The sequence below is a fragment of the Pseudorasbora parva genome, chromosome 9 (genome assembly GCF_024679245.1).
Source record: "Pseudorasbora parva isolate DD20220531a chromosome 9, ASM2467924v1, whole genome shotgun sequence".
Taxonomy (NCBI): Eukaryota; Metazoa; Chordata; class Actinopteri; order Cypriniformes; family Gobionidae; genus Pseudorasbora; species Pseudorasbora parva.
Window position 1 is genome coordinate 9,439,724 of NC_090180.1, and position 22,778 is coordinate 9,462,501.

The window sequence follows — 22,778 nt, forward strand, 5'->3', positions numbered from 1 at the left end:
CGTTAGATTCACTTCTCGCAAGAGAGAGGGCACAATTCACTTCTCCTCTGAAGATTGAGAGAACGTTTTGAAAATGATCATGAAATTAAATGTGTTTACAGAGCAGGAATAAACACTGCTGCTGCAGCAACAGTTTGAGAAGGCAGCTGAAAATCAAAGAAATATGCCTAATAATTATAGGTCCACAAAGACCTCAAATGAATACACATTGTTTAAAATAATTATGAATGCATGTATTATATATTTATATTTGCTACTTGTCAATTAATATAATAATTATATTCATATATTATATTAATTAAAAGTAATTATAATTTGTATAATATAAATATAATAAATAATTAGCACCAAAATAATTTTGTCTCTAACGGTTTTTCACTATAAACTGCAAATTTGGAACAGAGGGTGTGGCTTTATTGATTCTTTACTTGCAGCTGATTGGTCCAGTTTGGGTTTGCGAAATCTCTAACCCAGAATAAACAACTGAACCCAGAATTTCAAGCAACTGAAACCAGCTTTGTGCAACAGGCCACTGAGCTCTTACTAGTACCATCTGACTGCTGCAGATGAACATTTTTGGTCCTTACAAAGAAGATATACAAGCACATTTCAGAAACTTTCCCCATGAACTACACAGACTTTGGAGTGGCACTATGTCTGTTTCAACCGCAGGAACCAGTGTCTAAATGATGTTCCACTTCCCGCTAACAAACACCAGAATAACTGAAATAATGTATGTATAAATTGTCCTGTGATGCGAATACTGAAGGAAGGGGGATTATTATTCAACATGTGCCTGTGCCATCAGGATCGCGTGTGCACCCGCTCCTCTGCTGCAGAAAACGGTAGGGGGACGGAAACTGGAACGTGAATGTGTGTGTGTGTGTGTGCACCAGCGTTGCTTCCGCCAGCGGTTACGATTACAGCTGCTTCATTACAGTAAACATTGCCCCCTCAAAATGTTCCTGCTTGCCAGGTAGTACTTTTTCAAAGTTCAGCAACTTTCAGGGGTGGGACATGGCCCCTGAACATGCTGATTGGTGGAGTTCACGCAGCATTTTAATTGGGTCACTCCACGCAGTATTTTGTGCGCTACGTTTTATTTTGTGCGCTACGTCACCGGACTAATCTTCATGGTACTTTAGACAGAGATGGAAATGCAGACAGCAACAAGTCTGGGTGGAAAAAAAGTTCCTGTGACAAATTGCTCAGGGTAATTTTGTTTATGTACATGTTTTAATATTTGGACTACTTATATTATTCATTGTTATCAGGATGTGAAGAAAGTTTCAACCAGTATAACAAAAAGTCTTTATAAAACAAATGCCTAGTCTACCTTTAATCGTCTTCATATTCATTATTGATTGATTACATGTTTAGTTGACATCTTAAGGGACTTCAAGGAGCATCTAATTACTTGAGACCAGCTTATGATGAGTAGTGAAATGATGTTACTATTGCCACCTCAAACAAAGTGGTTTAACTGGTTTCTCTGTTGTAAAACAATAGTTTGCAATGACTGCAAAATAAACGAGTGGTATGGAAATCACTTCCATGGCTTCTTGTGGCCCTTTTTCTTTTTCCAGTAATGATAACACTCCAAGAATAAATGCATCCATCCCTTGTACATGTCCAGTATACCAGACTGATCTCATGAAATGACGTATGACACGCATATTTGTATGCCATTTTGGCGTGTTATCAAGACTCATAATCGCTTTTTAGTGTGTTCATCAACGCCGTTTCATTCTATCCCCCTACACTGCCACTGCCACTACCCCTAACCCTACCCATTACAGACACACACACACGCACACGCACACTCACACTCACACTCAGACGCACACTCACACACAGCCTCTGCCCCTAAACCTACCCATTAGAAGAAACATTCAGCATTTTTACATTCTCAAAAAACTTTTTTTTTTAATGTTTATAAATCCATGTACATTGTGGACACACACACACACGCACGCACACACACACACACACGCACACACACACACACACACACACACACACACACACACACACACACACACACACATAATGGTTCGTTTCGGCATAGACATTCACGCGTAATCACACGGTGTAGACATACACGCAAATAGCTCAAAATGAGTACAGATAACACGCCACTTGGCTTTAGAAAGTGCCATGTATGTTTTTGCAAAGTCATGATGTCATGTTGCAAAATTCAGTTTTCAAACAGTATGCAATTAAGTATGCAATAAGCATGTTTAACTGTGTTTGTTTAGAGTTGGGTAAAACTCTGAAGGATAGTGGAGCTCAAGTGCCAGAGTTTATAACCCCTGATTTACATTACATCTTACATTTATATTACAATTGTAGTTTTCCTCTCTAATTATTTAAATATAATTTGTGAACAAATTATATTGTCTGATTAAACAAAGAATCCACTCAAAGCACTTAAACGGCCAGGATAGTTGTTTCTGTATGCTAATGATTTGGACAGCATGAGGGCTGATAAAGATCTTTGGCTAAAGCAAATGGCCTTGTTTGGACTATCTACATGTTTCAGTCAGAACAGTCTGTTAGGATGTCATAATCATGACTCAGAAAATGATGATGGGCAAACTGGAGAATGCATGTTTTAGCACTCAAATATTGCAAATAACAGAAGGCTGTAGATCATCCACAGAGCTGTTTAGAGCTGGCTTTTTTGTAAGAAAGAGCAGCCAATTGGCGGTTTTGTGTTGATTTAAGAGAAAGTTTTAGAAAATACATATTTCATGAGGTTTTTGACTGTTTGGAATCTGCTTTTAAAATATGATATCCAAGGAAAAATTGCAACTCAAAACGACCCAGTTTAATAAAACCCGACAAAGAGATTCATGACATTGATGCTTTGGCTCTTTAAATTGATCTGGTGCTGTGTTGATAATGTCAGTATGACAACATATGTAGTTATGATTTTCTAAGAATTAATGAAATATTTTTCCACAACACAATGACGGATCGAAACCCAGCGAAAAATGAAAGTTTCTTAACAGATCACCATACGAGGAATGAAAGTCCCGGGGTAAAGATGATATGTCTAAAATTAAGTATTATTCTTGGCTCTGCAGCACAGTGAAAAATTCTCCGGTGCTCACCTCAGTGCTCTTCTTTTTTTATTACTCAGGGTTATAATGTGAGTGTTCAGAGTCAGACTTTAAGTCAGTGTCCTGGAAATCTATCAGCTTCAGATAGCAAACAGACCTCAGTTTTTACACCTGTCAAACATCTCTGAAGTGCTGGTACTGGTACAGATTATTTGCTCTTTTTCAGTTTTTGTCTCCTAATCTATGCACAGAAAAAACACATAAATCACCTTTCATTTTTTAAACTTTTAAATTCTAACTTTTAAAATATTTCATTATTTCAAACAAATGCTATTCTTTTGAACTTGCCAAAGAATCCTGACACATGATTTCCACAAAAAAATAAAAAGGCCCCACAACGGTTTTCAACATTACTGATAAGAAATGTTTCTTGAGCATCAAATCAGCATGATTTTTTTTAAGGGTCATGTGGCACTGAAGTCTGGAATAATTATGCTGAAAATTCAGCTTTACCTTCACAGGAATAAATTACATTTTACACAATAGAAAACAGTTCATTTTAAATTGTAATCATATTTCACAAAATAACTATTTCTACTGTTATTTATTAAATGAATGTATTAACTAGTCAGACAAGCTTTTTGGCCCTGCTTTTGTACTGACTCTATCTTTTTGTTTTGCTTTGGTTTGGCTTAATTTCATAAGTTCACCTCTACATGAACCTGAATTGACCAAATAACTGAGATTCTGCCAGTTGTCGATAACCATTGACAACATTCTTCAAAATATCTTCTTTTGAGTTCAACAGAAGAAAGAACCTCATACAGGTTTGGGTGAGTAAGCGATGGCATAATTTTTATTTTTGGGTGAACTACCCCTTTAACAGCACTATCCGTGGGCAAACAAAATGTTTTTTTGCCAGGACTGAGACTCAGAGGATGCATGAATCTCCAGCCAGACGTCATAGCAGGCATGAAGCATCACTGTGTTGACGTCACAGGCTTGTCACACTGTGATGCTTGGCTAACAGCATGTCTGTCTGGCAGCTGAAAGCGCCGAGGCTCGTGCTAAGGATCAGAAAAGCATTGCCAAAAAAAGAGAATTATTCACAAAATGGAAAATAATAATCTGAAGCAGGTCTCGTAGGTGATTGTAGCTACGCTCATAATTCTCGGGTGAGGATGCCTTTCAATATTTCAACTGGTCTTGAGCTAAGAAATGTATCAATAGGATTATATATCGGTTATTGGTATACTTTTATTGGATTTGGTAACAGGCAGACATGCAAATGGACTTTTTATTCATTTATAATGTGATGTATTTGCATTACACTACTGCATCCCCTGCTGGTGAGACATGAACTACACGTAACAATCTGGAAGACCACATATTAAACCAGTGGCACAATATTATAAGGAAAGGCAATACAATAGCAGTCCCAAACTAATCTTTGTTAATAGAATAAATTTAGTAAGTTGGTATGTGTCACCAGAGTCATTTATACAAAATAACACAAAGTGAAAATAAAGTGGCATTTTGGAGTTACGGAAACAACAGTTACCATGTAAATACACAATACTAACATGACCCGTTAATGAAATAGGGAAACTGCTCCTGATGAATAAACATCCATTGCAAATTCTTCCAAGCGAACACGCACTGCACGCTCATAATTTCTTTTGCGCTTTATTTATATATAATGAAGTGAAAAACAGCTTGCAGCCTTGCACTGGTGCATTTGCATCTGAAGAGTAACAGGACAAGAATGTTTGTTTTTATGATGCGAGACTTTTTATTCTGTAACAACTTATGAAAACAATATTAGAATAAGAAAAAAAGACAGAATGAGGATATCCAAGTGAAAGAAGGCCTATTGTATTTGTACTAATTGTTTATGATTAGTTTCTAATAGCAATATATAAATAAATAAAAATACATTTAACCTTCAGGAGTCAGGACCAACTGAAATTCTACATATGACCAGTATTTTGGACCAACAATTTTGACCAGTATGTCCAAAAGCATTCTAACAATCAAATAAGATCGTACAAAACAAACTGAAATTCCAATAGGATGTTTTGACAAGGGATGACACGGACATTTATCCTCCCAACATCTCATCTAAGCACAGATACTGAACAGGCAATGCGCTTTTCTCAGGCATTCTTTAATTAAAGCAACAACAGCTTTTATGCACAAATGTTGTGCCATAGAAAAACTTAGAATTAGGTTTGTTGATGTTTCTTCTCACACTCCATGTTCCTACCAGGTGAGAAACAGTGGTTAAACCAAACCTAAACCACTCAATCAGAAGTTCAGCCCTCCCTCCATCCCTCTCTTAAATAGGTTATAGTACAGCAAAGATAACAAGATAGATTGTGTCAAATGGTATTAATAATAAAAATGTGTTATTTTGGTATTTACCACAGTGCATGCATGTAGGCCAAACATTGCTTAGCCTATACTTTATACTCCAATGTACTTTAAAAGAATACTATGGTAATAGCATGGTACATGTCCAAAAATAGTATTACCATAGTACCATATCAAAAATAAAAATAAACTATAGGGAAACAACGTCTAAACATCTTACAAGCCTTCTATCTGGTTTTAGAGATGTGTTAGACACTTTTCAGCTAAACCAGTTGAGCACAGTGGCTTGAAGACCAGCTAAGATCAGCTTAGGCTAGTTGAAGACACCTTTGAATCTGGAGTATCAACTGCACTGCTGATAATACTAGGTCCACAGACATGTGATTTTAGCAGTAACATAATTTTACCAGTAGATGTCACCAGCCTGCAATCTAAGAGCACTGTAACACTACCCAAAAACAGCAAGGTATAAAAAACTGGTCTCACAGCTTCTATTAGATTGCTGTTTTTTTAACTGAGAAAGGGCAGACGGGATGGCAGGGTTTCCAGCATTAGTGAGAGAGGCTGACTGATCAATGAGCGGTGGGAGTCATTGGGGAAAGCAGCCATGCTGAAAATATGGAGCAGAACAGTGACGCACAGCGACTCCAGTCACAGCATCAGCGCCTATCGACTATTCTGAGCTCTGAGGTTTTATTTTTGGGTCCGCTGGTTACTGACACTGTTGTCCTGTTTTTGGTTCACCTCACTTGACTTTCTCTTCCGACATCCGTTTGAAACAACTCATCATGGTTCTACTGTAATATGTGATGCGATGTAAAAGTTATTTGCCGAACCAGTGCAATTAAGAAAATCGTACATAAAATGCAGCGCAAGCCCAATCATTCTGAGTTTTAGCTCAGTTTAGTGTTATCAGACAGTGACAGACAGTTCACACAGAATGTGTTTTGAGCATTCACTGTAGATGCTGCACCCAAACTTGAAATAGTTCAATTTAAAAAAAACAAGTTGCTGGACTTTAATGTTGTTTAATTTTACTCCGGTGTCTCACACTTAAAAACACATTCTGTGTGAATGGCTTATGTACACAAACAGCAGCAATGTTTAAACACAGTCGACACTGAACCAGATATCTTAAACTTAGTGAAAAGAATATGACATGAAAATATCTTTCCATACTTAGTCAGTTTGATGCTGCTTTTATACAACATCTCAGTAAACAAAGTTAATAGGTATTGAGTGCTTTGCTCAAATTTCTGTTTTTGCTCCACAAATAGCTCCAAACGAAACCCCAGCAGAGCCGTTTCTCGTCAAGCAGCACTCAGTAATGGCGTTCCTGAATGAATAGGTTAAAATAATGATTCAATGACTCCCTCATACAGACAGCCACCTGCCGCTGTCTGAACGCCTGGTGAAACAATGTTACTGATGTGTCCCGCACGAAGAGTCACTGAAAAGTTTAGAACGACCTATAGCCCAATATATTTGAGGACCTGAAATGATTATTGTCTAAGTAAAGTTTAATATTTTCATTATTAAAGTGTCTTCAATGACAGCATTTTATCTATCACCAGATAAATGTGTAGATAGTTGGAGGTCTGCGCTACATGTGGTACAAAACTAAGAAATGATGAGGTAAATATCCAGTCCTCTGTTTTGATGTTAATGCTCTACAACACTCCCTGCCCTGCTTTAAATGGCTATTGTGGTGAGACGTATCTAGGAAACAAGTCACAGCTTTGTCTGAGTCACATGGAGAGTAAGAGTGTTGTCTCTGAGTGAAAAGCCTCTTGTGAACAGTGTAACATTGTGATATGCAGTGCGGAGTTGTGACAGGTCCTTTAGAGAGCCATAGATTGAAGAGTGGCAGTGTTTCAAAGAGGCACAAATGAATCTACTTTACAAGAGATAAATTCAACTCAGGCTTAGCAATAAAATAACGGCACATATAGCGGCTGTGATCACTGGTATCTTCATAAAGAGATGCACAATACTTCACATCGACGATAAATGTGACTTTTTAAGGTTATTACTAAAAGTCAGATTAGTAAAACAGGCCAATAAATTTTAACTGATAAATTATGGCCACATGATCATGGGATTTCTAGTTATTGTTAAACACAGATAAAACGGTTACAGAGCCTGTAAGATTTTGTTTATTTATTATTCTTTTATATTCACATAGTTTAATATATTTTTGTAGTATAATACAGTATTGTTTAAAAGTGTGGGATTGGTACAATTTAATGTTTTATGAATTTGTTTACAACAATATTTTAAAATGTAATTTCAGCATCACATGATCCTTCAGAAATCATTCTATTATACATATTTGGTGCTCCAAAAAATATTTGTGCCGCTTAATATTTTTATGGAAACATACATTTTTTCATGATTCTTTGCTGAATAGCAGAAGCAGAATTGCAGAAACTAATGTAAAAGTCTGTGCTGTCACTTGAATGCATCCTTGCTAAATTTAATAAATATCTTTCTTTCAACAACAAGACCCCATAATTTTGAATTGTAAAGTAATTTTGTCTGAAGAGGGCTTTTTTTGCAATCTCAATTTAGATTGATATCTACTACTGGCCGATATGCATGTTATCAGCTTTAAAATATAAAGCGTAGCTGGTAAAGCTCAAAATGTCCAAATCAGAGCATTCCTTAACTGATTTCAGTTGATGAAAATAAGTTCAAGCATCTCTGTCATAGAGTTTTTCCAAAGAACAGAAAACGTCTCAACATTCATTCAAACGTATGTGTGTTTGAACAACATACACTCTACATAAAGACCACATATAGAGTAATTTACTCATCATTTACATTAGATAAAGCCAGGCATGCTGGATAGTACAGAGGTTACTGTGGTGCGTAAGGTTGCGATGGGTCTGCCCATCGTGACTCTGCCTGACCGCCACAGGCGAACATCAACACAGTGGCTGAGCCATCGATTCCCTACCTCTACTGGCCTCAGGCTGGCCAGGCCACAGATATAGCAGCTACACAACACATCACATAACAGCCAGCGCTGCTCTCTGCTTGCTTTAACACTGTGATACTATGTATATGCAGTGCTTGCAGAAAAAGAGGGAAGTCTAAGTAACTCCAGAGCAACTCTCTCCTCTAGACGGTGCACTCATCATTTCAGAGTTGATATTAGTGATGTCAGAAATTCAGTGGAGATGGGAGCACTGGTTTGCTTCAAGACTTTCTTACACAAGAAAAATCTGTCAGGGCTGAGCATTGGAAAAGCACCACATTCAGAAGAGCAAATCTCATTCTGTAGTTATTTCAGTGTTATCAACACAGCGAAAATTATTTTTAAATCATAGGACAATGATATGACGTAACGTGCACTTGAGCAAAGTTCAACTAAGGTCATTATATAATCAATGGGATTTTAAAATTTAAGTTTTAAAAGTGAGATTAGCATATGACCGATTTAAATGAAGGTGAAGATGAAGGCACCCTCACTGTTGCTTCTGTTGCTTATACATACCCAATGCATGAGTGTCGTCGCGTTGAGTAGTTCACCTGCATTGTCTTCCTGGGGAAACGAGGATCTTTGTTCATTGTGAGAGAGGATTAACTTTTGAATACTACAATTAAAACTTGAGAAGTGTTTTCAATATGAGACCGCAAGAGCGTGACAACTAACTCTTGATCTCTTGTCCACTATGTGCCCAGTGTCTCCATCCGCTGAGAAACATGGTCAGACAATCTTGAATATTGAACAAAAACTCAGCAGCGCACAAGTGTTTCTGTTGTTGGGCACTCAAACTTGACATAAATTTAAATAACCACTATATCACCAGCATAAAGGCCAACCATAGCCTCAGTCCTGGATGAAAGTCGATTTAGATTTGCCCTGCTCGATCCCACAGAGTCCTTGAAGGAAGAGCAAAAAGGGGAAAAAATAGCCCAGTAAAAAAATTGTTTCTAAACATCAAATGTTTTTTTGCTGATATTTCATTAGTAATATAAAATTCTGAAAATCTGTGGCTCATAATCCCATCAGATGCTCCATAATGTGTGTCGTCCCATCCAGCCTCCTAGTGCCATTCTCTGAATCCAAAGCTCTGAAACTAAACTCTGGCCTGAAACAACCAGCCTTTGATAGAGAGAGAGAGAGAGAGAGAGAGAGAGAGAGAGAGAGAGAGAGAGAGAGAGAGAGAGAGAGAGAGAGAGAGAGAGAGAGAGAGAGAGAGAGAGAGAGAGAGAGAGAGAGAGAGAGAGAGAGAGAGAGAGAAGAGAGAGAGAGAGAGGAGAGAGAGAGAGAGAGAGAGGAGAGAGAGAGAGAGAGAGAGAGCGAGAGAGAGAGAGAGAGAGAGAGAGAGTGGAGGAAAGGGGAGAGCGGGACAGAGAGAAAGAAACTCTGCAGCACTTTTGCATGTGTATATAAGGTATTTTTCAGGGGGGTGTCCTGAGGCGCAACATCTGCAACTTTCTGTTTTACCATCTTCATGTGCACTAAAAGTAATAACATGAGTCTTACACATCACTGGCCTGTTTCCAAATGCAACACTAACTGAACTCTGCCTGCAGCTAAATAATGACACTGGGTGTCACTAAATCCAATACATTAAGGGAGGTGGTATGTACACACAGCGGCTCAACATCCTAAACTCTTTTTGTACTTTGCTAAAAAAAGCTCTTTTTATAGCTTTTTAATTTAAAGAGGTGATGAATTGAGAAATCAACTTTCCCTTGAGCTTTTGATACACTCCTGAACAAAATCTTAAGACCAGGGAATGCATTGCAAGTTTTACCCATTTCGCACTAGTGGATCATAACCGGGTTGTAAGTGCTGATTCAAAATGCCAAAAGAAGAAACAGGAACGAGACAAAAAATAGAGAGTAGGCAATTTATTGAAAACTGCATTTAAACTCAAACAGGCCGTTCATCAGCTGATCAAAAGTTTAAGACCATAGCCCAAAAATAAACGCACAACAGTACTAAAAGTGTAAAAACAGTACCACCGTTCTTGTTGATCACTTCAAAAACCCGTTTTGGCATGCTTGATGCGACTGTTTCCAGGAGGCTGGTGCGAATGTTGCTCCATGTGGTGAAGATCATCCACGGTCTGGAACTGACATCCATTTTTGTAAACTTAACCCAAATATTCTCAATGGTATTTAGATCACGGTAACACGTAGGATGGTCCAAAAGAGCAACGTTATTCTCCTGGAAGAAGTCCTTCGTCAGGCGGGCTTTGTGAATTGCAGCGTTGTCCTGTTGAAAGACCCAGTCATTACCGCACAGACGGAGGCCCTCAGTCAAGAGGGATGTCCGCTGCAACAGATCCACATAGCCAGTCGCCATTTGACGCCCCTGCACAACCTGAAGCTCCATTTTCCCATTGAAGGAAAAAGCACCCCAGATCATGATGGAGCCTCCTCCACTGTGCCGCGTAGAAAACATCTCAGCTCAAACTTTCATCCACTTTTCAATGTCCCATGTTTGGTGCTCCCATGCAAATTCGTGGGAGAAGATGTGGCCTTTGAAGACGTTTTTTGTTCTTGAAGCCCTTCTCTAGCAGATGACGTCTTATGGTTATTGGGCTGCAGTCAGCATCAGTGAGGGCCTTAATTTGGGTTGAGAGTCGACCTGTGTCTTCACGGACAACCCGTCGGATCCTGCGGCTCAGTGCAGGTGAAATCTTTTTGGGTCTACCACTTGACTTTTTTGTCCAATAACTCAGGATTTTTTAAGAAATGTAAAATGACTGTCTTACTGCGTCCAACCTCAGCACTGATGGCGCGCTGCGAAAGGCCTTGCTTGTGCAGCTCAACAATCCTGCCACGTTCAAAGAGAGAAAGCCTTTTTGCCTTTGCCATCAGGAGATCTTGACTGTACGACTGCTTGAAGGACAATGACATGAAAGCAATATTTTTGTGCAGATTTGACCTTTTTATGGCTATGGTCTTAAACTTTTGATCAGCTGATGAACGGCCGGTTTGAGTTTTAAATGCAGTTTTGAAGCAGCACTTACAACCCAGTAATTATCCACAAGTAAAACTTGCAATGCATTCCCTGGTCTTAAGATTTTGTTCAGGAGTGTATTTAAAAGGTCATGGTAATATAAGAATATCCTGTAAGTTTCAGAGCTGAAAACATCTTTGTTAGTCAAAAAAAGCTTTTATAGATACCAGGTCCAGAAAACGATCGGGTGCTTCATCCTGATGTAATCATGAGACGAAACACGCCTTTACAGAATAATAAGCACGTGTAATCCAGTAGCCTTGGCCACCGACTCTTTGGATCACGCTAGCCAGCAGCAATAAACAAACCGAAGAAGATAGCAAGATATTGTGGAAGAACACAGAAGTTGCATAAGCTTCCTTCGGATCATAATATTAGGAATGTGTGATACTTCATTTATTTATAATGAAGTTCCAGCTCATGTGGGGAAGACGATGTACGCGCTCGCTTCATTTCACCACGGAAACAAGTCTCAAGTGCTGGATTTGCAGATACATTGCTGTGCTTTCTATATTTGATCCAACAGGAATGGTGCAACACACTTATGTGAGTAAAATGTCTGTTTTTATATGTAATAGTAGTCCCGGGGCTATATGTTTACCAAAACGTAAGCCCGTCGGCAGGCCGATAAATCTCAAATAGTGAAATAATATTCCTTTCTTGATGTGGGCGCGAGTGTGTATGATTCGCACTTATATCCATCGATCGGGCGGGCCAAGTAATACAGAAATAATATTCCAATCAACCGCGGGTGGATGAGAATTAAATCATTGTGTGTGTTTGATAAAGAAGTTTATGAGCCCTGTGATCGAGAGAATCATTCTGGTTGCCGCTTTCAAAACAATCCCTCCCTCCTGTGAACTGAACTGACAGCGAAGCTGAAGCTCATTAATTATGCAAATCTTATCCAATCCTGTTTCCAAGTCTCAAGTGCGGCACGCCCATCAAAACCCAGCGTTTTGGAGAGATCCTCAAAACCAGTGTAGAAAATAGCCTATTACTTATTAGTTATGACGTTCTTGAATGTATAAACCACACAAACGTAATTAGTTGACCTCAAACAACAGTCTATATATATTTTTTCAAGCCAATTAATGACACCTTTAAAATATCTTATTTTTGTTGTGTTCATAATTCATAAAAATATTTCCAGTAGCTATAAATTATGCATAACATAAAACGCTGAAAGGTAATCTTTACAATTACTGACTGAGATGACTTGCATGGTCTGTATTAATAGAACAAGATTATTACAAAATGTACAAAATGACAACAATGTCAAGTAAGTGGTAGGATAAGCTACTCAGCTCTACCCTCTGGTGGACACAAAATATTTCCCCTTGCAAAAGAGCCCCCTTTCAATCTTACAGCAGTTGACATTTACTGTAACGTTTTTTTCTTATATTCTGTCCATAAACCTAAGTGAATGTGGAAATTGTCCTGTGATTTGACTATTCTAATTATTAACAAAATATTAACCTAAAAAAAAATAAAAAAATAAAAAATGGTGAAACCTTTCGAACAGGATGAATATGTCAACATTTTCCTATTTTGTTTAATTATATACAAATATTTTGATTTAGAGCTGCCCTTTGGAAGCAACAGAAGGTACTTGCGTGTTTCCCCGGAATACAAATTAAGTACAATTTATTTACTTTGAACAGGGTCAAAGTTATTCACGTTTTCACAGACTCTGCAAGAGGTGTGTAAATTTTTGAGCAAGACACAAAATGTATTCATCAACTACCCTACTACAAAATAACCTATAGTCATTATAAAGTAAGTGCAGATGATTTGGCAGCCTGTAAGTGACAGGAGGAGAGAGAAAGCTAGGGTTGATCTGTTTATGGGTCAGGCGAGGGTAAGGGAGGATGAGGGCTGCTGCAGGCGCTTGAACTCAGGCTGTTGATATTGGCCAAACAGTCTTGAAAGGAAGATCAGCACATGACAGCATAACGCTCAAGAAGAACGTCAAGAGCAGTGTGAGCCTTACACACAAGATCTGGATCCAAAACACATCGAGCATCTCTGAAAAGTTAAAGCAGCAGCAATAACAAAGACAGACTTTTAGAATTATGTTGGTCAAAATCCAGGTGGTAAATGAGGGGAAGTTATAGTTCTTCTCTAAAATACCTACAGATTAAATTTTGCTAGTTCACTGAACTCACATGCTTTGCAAGTGCAGCATAGCACAGAATCAGCAGCACCCTAAATATGAAGGGATCCATGGGTCAAAATATTTGCTACGGTGAGATGCATGAACCTCTAGCGGAGTTAAGAACCAGAAAAGATGCATTTAACCACTCAGTGGAAGAACTTCTCAAAGCAAACAGATCTGCTGTTATTCTAATCCTGTAACTTTTGTTAAAAACACTTTCAAGTTCCTGACACTAAACGTTAAATAAAGTCTCTTGTGCTGATTTGCTTTATCTCTCGCGGACAGTATTCTGACAGAGATATGGCTTGTTTAATCGTTCCTGTTCCTACACCATCCTGCCATAATTCTCCAACAGCAGGTTTCTTTCTTCTCCCAAATCATTTGACCTGTGTGGACTTCCACTGTTCACACAGCCAAGAGAACCGTTTCAGTGTCCATTAGACGGATGGCAGGTTGACTCTTTCCACTTACATCACGCAAACCAGCTGACATGAACACAGTGACCCGTGTTTAAACATTTTAGCTGAAACTGTTCTCTTGCAGATTTATCCTCTGATAAACAACTTCTGAGTTCACTTGTGGTCACCTCTTGGCAAAATACTTGATAACTGTAATCAGTTAATAAATATTCGAACTGTTGAAGTAACGTCTATTTCATAGTTTTGAAGTATAACACCTCCTGTGAGCTCTGCTGATGATTTCTCAACATTTATTGCATGTGCGTGTATGGCTGGGGATGTTTACAGAGTTTCAAGGTTCTGACTTCCTCAATTTTTGGAAGTTTAACAGACACAAAAACAACTCAAAACAGAGGCTGTAACACGTCAAAGGCACAGGCGTTAGAGATGTATTTGGCAATGGCTTCCAAAAGGGCAGTTTTAGGGTTTATATTGGGTTTTATTTATGTCAATCTTCAAAACTCAGGCAATTACTAGTTTGAACCACTGACAGTTCTTCACTTTCATAGTGTTTTGAGGACACTACAAAAAAGAAAGAAAGGCATAATCTTTTTTAACATTCACATCTTGTTGAAGTATCTGCTATTTAGCATTAGTTGCAACACACTACTGTTTAAAAGTCGGGGTCAGCACGTCAGTAATTGTTTTAAAAGAAACTTTTACTATTCAGGCGTTAAAATGATCAAAGGTGACAGCAAATACAGTTATAATGCTACAAAAGATTTCTATTTCAACTAAATGCTGTTCTTTTGAACTTTCTATTACTTTCTATATTACATCAAATAATCTTGACTAAAAATGTTTTTTTGTTTCCATAAAAATATTAAGCAGCACATTGTTTTCATCACTGATATAAATACAGTTTCTTGAGCCGCAATCAGCATATTAGAATGATTTCTGCAGGATCATGTGACACTGAAGACTGGACTAATGATGCTGAAAATTCAGCTTTGCCCCCACAAAAATAAATTACATTTTAATACACAAGTTACTTTTCATTGTAATAATACAAAAAACTAAATATCTGATCAAATACATGCAACCTGAATAAGCAGAAACGATTAAAAAATGCATCAACAGTAGTAATTTAAAATGGACAAAAGTAAAACCCTGTCAAGCCACAAAAGGCAATCATTTGCAGAAGTTACAAGCCATGCTGGCAATCTAACAAGTATTATTTGACACAAACGCTGACTTCATGGTTCTATCAAGTTTCAAAAACTATACTACAAGAACTTCACTAAAAAGGTCACTTGTGCTTCTAGCACTGCTGTCTGTTTACATGCACTTATATATTTAAAAGTCAAGAGCTCATAGTTAATTTTACTGCCAGGTTGGACTTTAACAGGCTTAAGAGACAGAACCAGTATAACTACGTGCAAAAAAAGCAGTTCATTTGATCACTGCTGAGAGAGGCTGACAATAAATACCTCAGGTCAAGACATCTTCCCAAACAAAGACATCTTTTTATGCTTCCACACAGCAGACAAACCACCTCCTTGATTATAGTGATTATAATTGTAGCTAGAAGTGTTAGCATCAATACAAACTTTGGACGGGGGGGGCGAATGTCTCAAGCAGCCACAAAATTTGCCATGTGATGAGCTGTTACGTAGGTGCCTGTGCCACAAGACTCCTGTGTGTGTGTGTTTTTGAAGCCAAGCCTCCCGGTAAGAGGCTGAATAAACGATGCAGAAGAATTCAGATCCTACCTGGGAGTGTGAGCCAAAGTGAAGCGTCTCTGCAGAGCAATGCTGCGATTCATCATCAGCCTCCGGAAGAGCAGAGGCGAGTTGCGGGGCGAACTCCGAGGAGAGTCCCGCGGAGACATTTTGGGGGAGCCAGTGGGAGAGTTTCCCTTCAGCTTTAGATGCGAGGGTCTCTGAGGTCTCTCCTCTTCCGAACACTCTGCAAGCGGGTCACTCATGACAGCAGAGTTCCTGTGTCTTCACAACTGGCAGAACGATTGTCTAGTCATGACATGAGTTGCTCACTCAAACTGCTTTCTCAACACTAAAACCACAGTCTACATCTCTCACCCTTCACTAGAGCTGAGAAATCCAGCCTTGCTTCAGAGATCACAGGCGCATTAATGGAGCCAGCCATCATAGCAATGGAACATCTCCCCTTGTGAACTCCCTTTGTTTACATAACTTGGAAGACTTCCCTCCAACAGACTAAATATGGCAGTGTGATTTACAATGAGAGGACTCTATGATAGAGCTCTCTAAGTGGCCCCACCTCCACATTAAGACTTTGAGTGTGCGAGGTCCAGTGTTTACTGGTCTATAATGACTTCCTGTTCCAGTCCCCTGGTGTGCTGAAAAACCAACGCACAAGCGGTGCAACGCAGAGCTGATCGCTGCGTTCAGATTTCCTCAGAGAAATGCGTATGCCTTTCACATGCTCTAGGTTTACCAGGAGAAGTCACATGAAAGCTCTGACTATAAAAAGCAAAGTCAGATAAAGTCAGACAGAGAGCATGGCTCATGTCACGATGGCCCTCTATCACGGGCCCCATGGGCTTTGATTATCAGAGGGGAAAGGTTCCCTGTGATCCCTTGACTGCCGGATGAGTTGTGTATACAAAAACAGTATGCATACAGTGGCCAACCGAAAAAAGATTTGCATTCTTCAGATACAAATGTCTTACGCATTACAAAACAAGATATCGAACCTTTGGCTTTTATTGAAACTTTATATTAAATATTAAAATTATTTATAGGTTTTCAATATACACGTTCGGGGTCAAGCTTTTATTTTTTTCCATTAAAATAACTCTTCAAAAAGTGACCGTAAAGATATTTATTATAATGTTAGATTTCAAAGTCACATGAACACTGTTTTGAACATTTTATTCATCAAGGAATATATCCCACAAAAATCTTACATTTTCAAAAAAAAAAATGAGCAGGAAATAATCATATTAGAATGATTTCTGAAGGATCATGTGACACTGAAAACTGGAGTATGAGGCTGGAAATTCAGCTTTGCCATCACAGGAATAAATTCCATTTTAAAAATATATTAAAACAGAAAACAGTTCATTTGAATTGAAGTAACATGTCATTGTTTGTATTTCAAATAAATGTTACTGCATTTCAAACACAATGCGGCCTTGGTGAGTATTAGACACTGCACAAATCTTGCCTAGCCCAAACATTTGAATTTGAATTTGGTATTTGAATACTCAAAATCAACACAAAATGCATTTGAATGCTTTCTGGTTGCCAGACATTAGTGGATCATGTTTATAGATTATATCATGAGCTACACTTGTAGTTACTCTGTTAGGACATGTGTGTGAACTTGAGGGGAACTGACTTAATTTACTCACTAAAAATTAACTTGATCAAAAGTACCAGCTAAATAAAAGTAACTGTTTTTTTTTTTATAAAGACACATTTGTTTCTTCAGCACCTGACTAATTAATACTAGCAACTAGCCTATTCTATTTTTATTTTGTTTCTGTTTTAAAACCTTGCTGTGTGTACTCTGTGCTAGACTAACTGAGAGTGTTCCACCATCACTTGTATGCTATTGCCCTCTTGTTGGTCGATTGCTTCTATTGTTCTCCTCATTTGTAAGTAAAAAAAAAAAAAACAGCTCAGAAAAGTGAGGGGAAATGTATGAAGAAATGGTCTAGCATATTTGTTTTTAATTTAAGTAATTTTAGTACTGAGTAATATTGATTAACTACATTAGGGTTAGGGTAGGATTCGATTTTGGTTATACTACAGTTACCTGAAAAGTGATTTTGGTAAATAATTAAAAAAGTTAATAATGTGTACCTACCAGCACATTTACTGACTGTTTATGATTTGATTTTGTCATGAGTTTTCTCTTGTTAGAGGTAGCCTATATATATTTTGTGTCTTTAGGGAACAATAGCTCCCTCTGCTGTCTCTATGCAAAACGTCGATCATCAATTAATGAATAATTGACATTAACAATTATTAACAACAATTATAATACTGATGTAGTTCAAATAACATTATGTGAATTACAAGTCATTACACCTTAAATAAGTCAAAAAAACAACATAGGCAACACACAACTCCGGAGCAGTGCGCGTGCATGCTCTGTCTAAATTTGCTGACGTGAAGCCACTATTTTGATAACAGGTAGGCCTCTAGATGACGAACGGTTATCGACTAAAATCTGTTTTAGTGTAAAGTTCCTTAAACCCTTACACCTGTTTACAACAGACGATAAAAACAAGATTTTCCTCATTCTTCTTCACAAACTGTACAAAACACTCGGTTGTCACTACCAGAAATTCAAACCCTTTCGTCAACTGATCACTGTTTAAGATTAAGTGACTCGAAGTGTCATTAAAAAGCAAAAGAGCGGCTTACCGGGAACTCTGAGAAGTATCGAAGTCGAGGCCATTGGCGATGCCGAGACAGAAGGTGGCCTTGTGGGCTGTGTTCTCTGAATCCCCCTGAACAGAGAGACGGCGGGACAGACGGGGAAGCTGAAGAATCCCTGAATATGTCCTCTTAACTGTACGGTGACTGGTCATGGGTTTGGATCCTTGAAGGCCTTGCTGGTTCGCAGTGTCCCATTCTCTCTAAATTAAACAGAGCAAGTAAATTTTCTACACCAAAAACAGCACAAAGACAATTATATTAATACTTTTTCCATCATATTGTATAATAATATTGCATAATTACTTTTAAAAATAAAACTAATACATTTAATAATATATTTAATGTCAAATTGCCATATAGTTAGTCCTTTATTTGCCGATTATGATGGAAATATTAAAGGGCTAGTTTACCCTAAAATGAAGATTCTATCATTTACTCTCAACTTGTTCCAAACCTCTACTAGTTTCTTTCTTCTGCTATTTTTAAAGAATGTCGCTAAAAGTTAATGGTCCCCAATTATGGAAGTAGATGGGAACTATCAGCTTTCTGGTTGGAAACTCATACAGGTTTGGAACGTTTGGAACAAGTTGAGGGACAGTAAATGATGAGAGAATTTTAATTTTAGGATGAACTATTCCATTAATGGTACGCTATAATTTAGTATTATAAATTAATCTGCACAGTCCCAGTGAATCTAAACTAATCTTAAGAATCAAACCAGGATAATAACTGTGAGCGCTGATGAACTGATATGACCTACTTCTGATGTCCAGAAAGACTTCAAAGAAGAACTTCTCTTCATATTACTGGAGGCACTTAATTCTGAAAATACACGTTTCTTGGTAAACAACGATAAAACTGAATTCGTATAGTCATGTAGATTTTAATTTTAAACAGATACATAATATTAAATGGGAATAAGAAACATTAAACACCAGTCAATAAATAGGCCAATTCATAAAAAACAATTATTTTAATTAAACAATAGTATAAATGTGCAGCAAACAACACTTACCTTTAAAACTGAGAAGATATTGTAATATGTAATGTGTTTTTCTTCAGATTATTTTTAAGGATATCTTCAATACAAGAGTTGCACATTCTGGTAATTTCCCCCAAAAATTCAAATCAAATTAAAAATAAGGTTGTTGTACAATCCTGTGGCAGGTAACCTTTATAGCTCAAAACCAAATTGTTTGTGAGAACATCCTGCCAGAACACGTGTTTATCAGTTTGGAAACCCCTATGAAGCCTGTCCTGTCACTCTCACTCAGCAGGTTTGCCCATGCTGACTGCAGAGCAGCTCACGTGCTGTCAAGCACAGTCACACACCACTGAAAGATGGATTTCTTGATAGAGAAGAAAAAGTGCTCCTTCACATTTGGATTTCAACCTTAAAGTACAAGTTATAAAGCATAAAAATCAAAAATTCTCTAAATTATGATAATATTCAAAACACAAAAGTATTTTATTGTCTTCCATAGAAAACAGTGTCACATAGGACAATAAAAGGTCTAGCCAACTGATGCATTTATCATCAATAAATTTAATTAATTAGGTAAAAATACAGGTACAGGTAAAGGCAATTTATGAACAAAATTACTTTGGAACAAAATCTGGCTAGAAGCAGACACAGCCAGTCACATTACTGCTTATGCAGCATAGGCTTATGTTACAGCATTCATCCAGTATATATGGCAGTAATATTGGCACATTATTGTGATTATAAACCAAAATGAAAATATTTTTTTTTACAATGAAGGAAACTATATAATCGGTAACTATATAATCGGCATATCATGACATATCGGTCACCTTGATTTTGCCAAGTAAGACACGTTTCTGGGTCAACATATTTTGTTGATTCTGAAACAAATTTCCTGTTAGGAAATCTAGACCTAACCATAACCCTACCCCTAAACCCTGGGAAATAATGTCAATACCACTGATTTAGAAGCACTTAACTCTGATTGTAAGACTAAAAATGACGCAAACTGTAAACATGTTCCACAAATCTGACTGCATGATTTGAATTTTGTTCCAGGATCAATAAAGATGTGTATCCAGGAACACGTACTTGGTGAAATCAGGTTCACCATACTATACCATATATATTTGTAAACAGTACGATTTTATAAATTGTTCTTCATATGTCAACAATACACTGATTTCAGACAGTAAAAGTTATTTAAAATTGCATTGCTTTTTATATTATTCAAAATAAATACAAACACACTCAAATTCATACAAAATGTGCAATTTACCTGACATTACTGGATACAATTCTATTGATTCTGTTATATGATATAAAAAAAAGCTGTACATTGACAGTCTTGAATAATCTGATTTAATTCATTTGTGTCATCGAAGCAGTGTTTTGAAATTCCTTTTCTTCAGATTTCTTCATTCAGCTTCTCTTTTGGCCTCTACTTGGTCTCCTTGAAAAGCACAAATGTCATGCATCATGTGTCACAAGGAAGCTCACATCCAGGAAAAGTATTGCTTTAATTATAAACCTGCTAATCACCAAGTAAAACTACATTTTATATATATATATATATATATATATATAAACACCATCTTTGTTCAGTAATTTCTCTAAATGTATTATTGTTATGCATTTTGTTATGAGATAGATGCAAACATGTCTTACTGTGTTTAAGGTAGGAGAGGTAGGTGTCCCATCCCAGGGTAATCATATTCACATAAAGAACACGGAACTTGGGTGGCAAGAAGTAGAAGTTAACCATTTGAGCTGCTGGCCAAACACACCAATCTGCCTGAAAAGAAGCATGTTATTAAAAGCTGTCGTAATGAGATAAGTAATGAGTTTGAACTAACAACACATGATTATTAAATACAACATACCTTGTAAAACTCCCAGAATTTGTCTCTGAATTCTCTTTGTGCCTCAGACAAAGTGTGGCCCTCCATCATACCCATACCTTCATAAAAAAATATATATATTTTTTTTGTATTATATATTATATAACAATAATCAGATTTTCATTCATTACATTAGAAATATTACAGTTGATTAAGCCTCATCACCGTAAAATGTATTTGTAATAAATTCTAAAACTAGTGAAAAACAGAAATGAATGGAAATCAGCAGCAGATCTCACCTAGAAAGTACCAGGCCCCCAATACTGGTGAAGCAACCAGCTGATCAATAAGCACTTTCTTGCCAACATTACGTATGCCATTGCCAACAAAGTATTTGTCGAGCCACAGGTACCAATAGTGCATGAATGGACCCATAGAGCATCCGACGGCAAACATACAACCTGTAGAGGGCGCAACACCGAGAGAGAGTTTATAAATCTCGCGATACTTTAGGACAGGACATTCGAACGACACTTAAAAAAACTAAGATAAAAGTTTTTGGGGGGTTGTCGCGCATTAGTACATAAACTGCAAACACGAGCTGATATGTATGTATATATATAAACAAGCCACACTTCGGTGTGTGTGTGTGTAAAGACCATTTGTTTTGTTGTCACCTGTACGCCACCAGTCACGTGCTCGTCCGGGTGTCCTCCGTGTCTCTCGCGTCTGTTGGATAAAGTCGCCCGCCGCCAACATTCCCCCACAACTCACCGTGTTCGTCACGATCAGAAATCTGCCTTTGAAAAGCGGCTTCCAGTAACCGGCGATCCGTATGAGAAATTCCTTACTCTGGCGAGATATCATATTTATGCCGATTGAACGTAACAGTTAAATTCCTCTCAAGTTTCCGATCGACCAACGCTTGACGACTTCATTCGCCACTTCTGTCTCTTTACTCCAGGATAAATGGCATAAGATGCACAAAAATATATTTAAATACTGATGAGTGTTGTTAACTTAAAACAGAGAGGAGTGCATCTTCCTTAACACTCGAAAAATAGATGTTTAGAGTTGTTACGATAACCCGAATTGTGCATTTCATAAGTTGAGCTGCAATTAGCTGACTAACATATTTACATCTTTAGAGTTCATTCATATAACCAGAGGAACCCAGAGCAGCCTGAAGGAGCCGGTGACGAGACATGCGCGTAATGGCGTTGCGCTCACGAGCATCAAGATTGCGTCAACATGCGCAGAATGCCGCCACATCAGAACCCTATCAATAATCTCGTCCCGTTTGAAAACTTGCTATTTGAACATAATGTCTTTATGTTCGCTTACACTTTTTTAAATTATTATATTAAATGACAGTTTTATTTAAAACCCCAAACTATTTTCACCATATAGGTCAAAATAATGTGGAAAGACTCAGGTTAATGATAAGCAAAAATGTAGACAAGCAAAAAATTAAACTATTGATGAAGCATTTCTCTTGAGTAAAGTCCACTTAAGCAATGCTTTTTTTCTTAATCATTAACA

The 22,778-nt window shown here is 37.6% G+C and overlaps 2 protein-coding genes across 3 annotated transcripts in view; both read right to left on the reverse strand.

The window, feature by feature from the left end:
* Positions 1–19,227, reverse strand: part of pde4ca (phosphodiesterase 4C, cAMP-specific a) — a 48,179-nt gene extending 28,952 nt beyond the window's left edge. The window contains exons 1-2 of one of the 2 annotated variants that reach the window (XM_067453759.1): positions 19,171–19,227; positions 18,396–18,610 (exon numbers count right to left, since the gene is read on the reverse strand). In XM_067453759.1, coding sequence (XP_067309860.1) covers positions 18,396–18,610; positions 19,171–19,212 — 257 coding nt within the window. In that variant the 5' untranslated portion in view covers positions 19,213–19,227. Of the gene's footprint in view, positions 1–15,749; positions 16,374–18,395; positions 18,611–19,170 lie in introns of those variants that run through there. The other variant, XM_067453762.1, reaches the window with a different exon arrangement.
* A 709-nt stretch (positions 19,228–19,936) lies between these two features.
* mpv17l2 (MPV17 mitochondrial inner membrane protein like 2) lies at positions 19,937–22,567 on the reverse strand. The gene is made up of 5 exons (XM_067453764.1): positions 21,914–22,567; positions 21,536–21,697; positions 21,279–21,355; positions 21,064–21,190; positions 19,937–20,848 (listed from the first exon to the last, which is right to left on the reverse strand). Exons 1-5 carry the CDS (start codon positions 22,101–22,103, stop codon positions 20,814–20,816), a joined length of 591 nt encoding a protein of 196 aa, XP_067309865.1. The 5' UTR covers positions 22,104–22,567; the 3' UTR covers positions 19,937–20,813.
* Between the last annotated feature and the right edge of the window lie 211 nt (positions 22,568–22,778).

Coding starts and splice junctions, on each gene's coding strand:
- mpv17l2 (XM_067453764.1), bottom strand. CDS start 22,103: ATGATATCTCGCCAGAGTAAGGAATTTCTCATACGGATCGCCGGTTAC. Junction 21,698..21,913: donor ACGTGACTGGTGGCGTACAG/GTGACAACAAAA, acceptor CGCCCTCTACAG/GTTGTATGTTTGCCGTCGGA. Junction 20,849..21,063: donor CCTCTCCTACCTTAAACACA/GTAAGACATGTT, acceptor GTGCTTTTCAAG/GAGACCAAGTAGAGGCCAAA.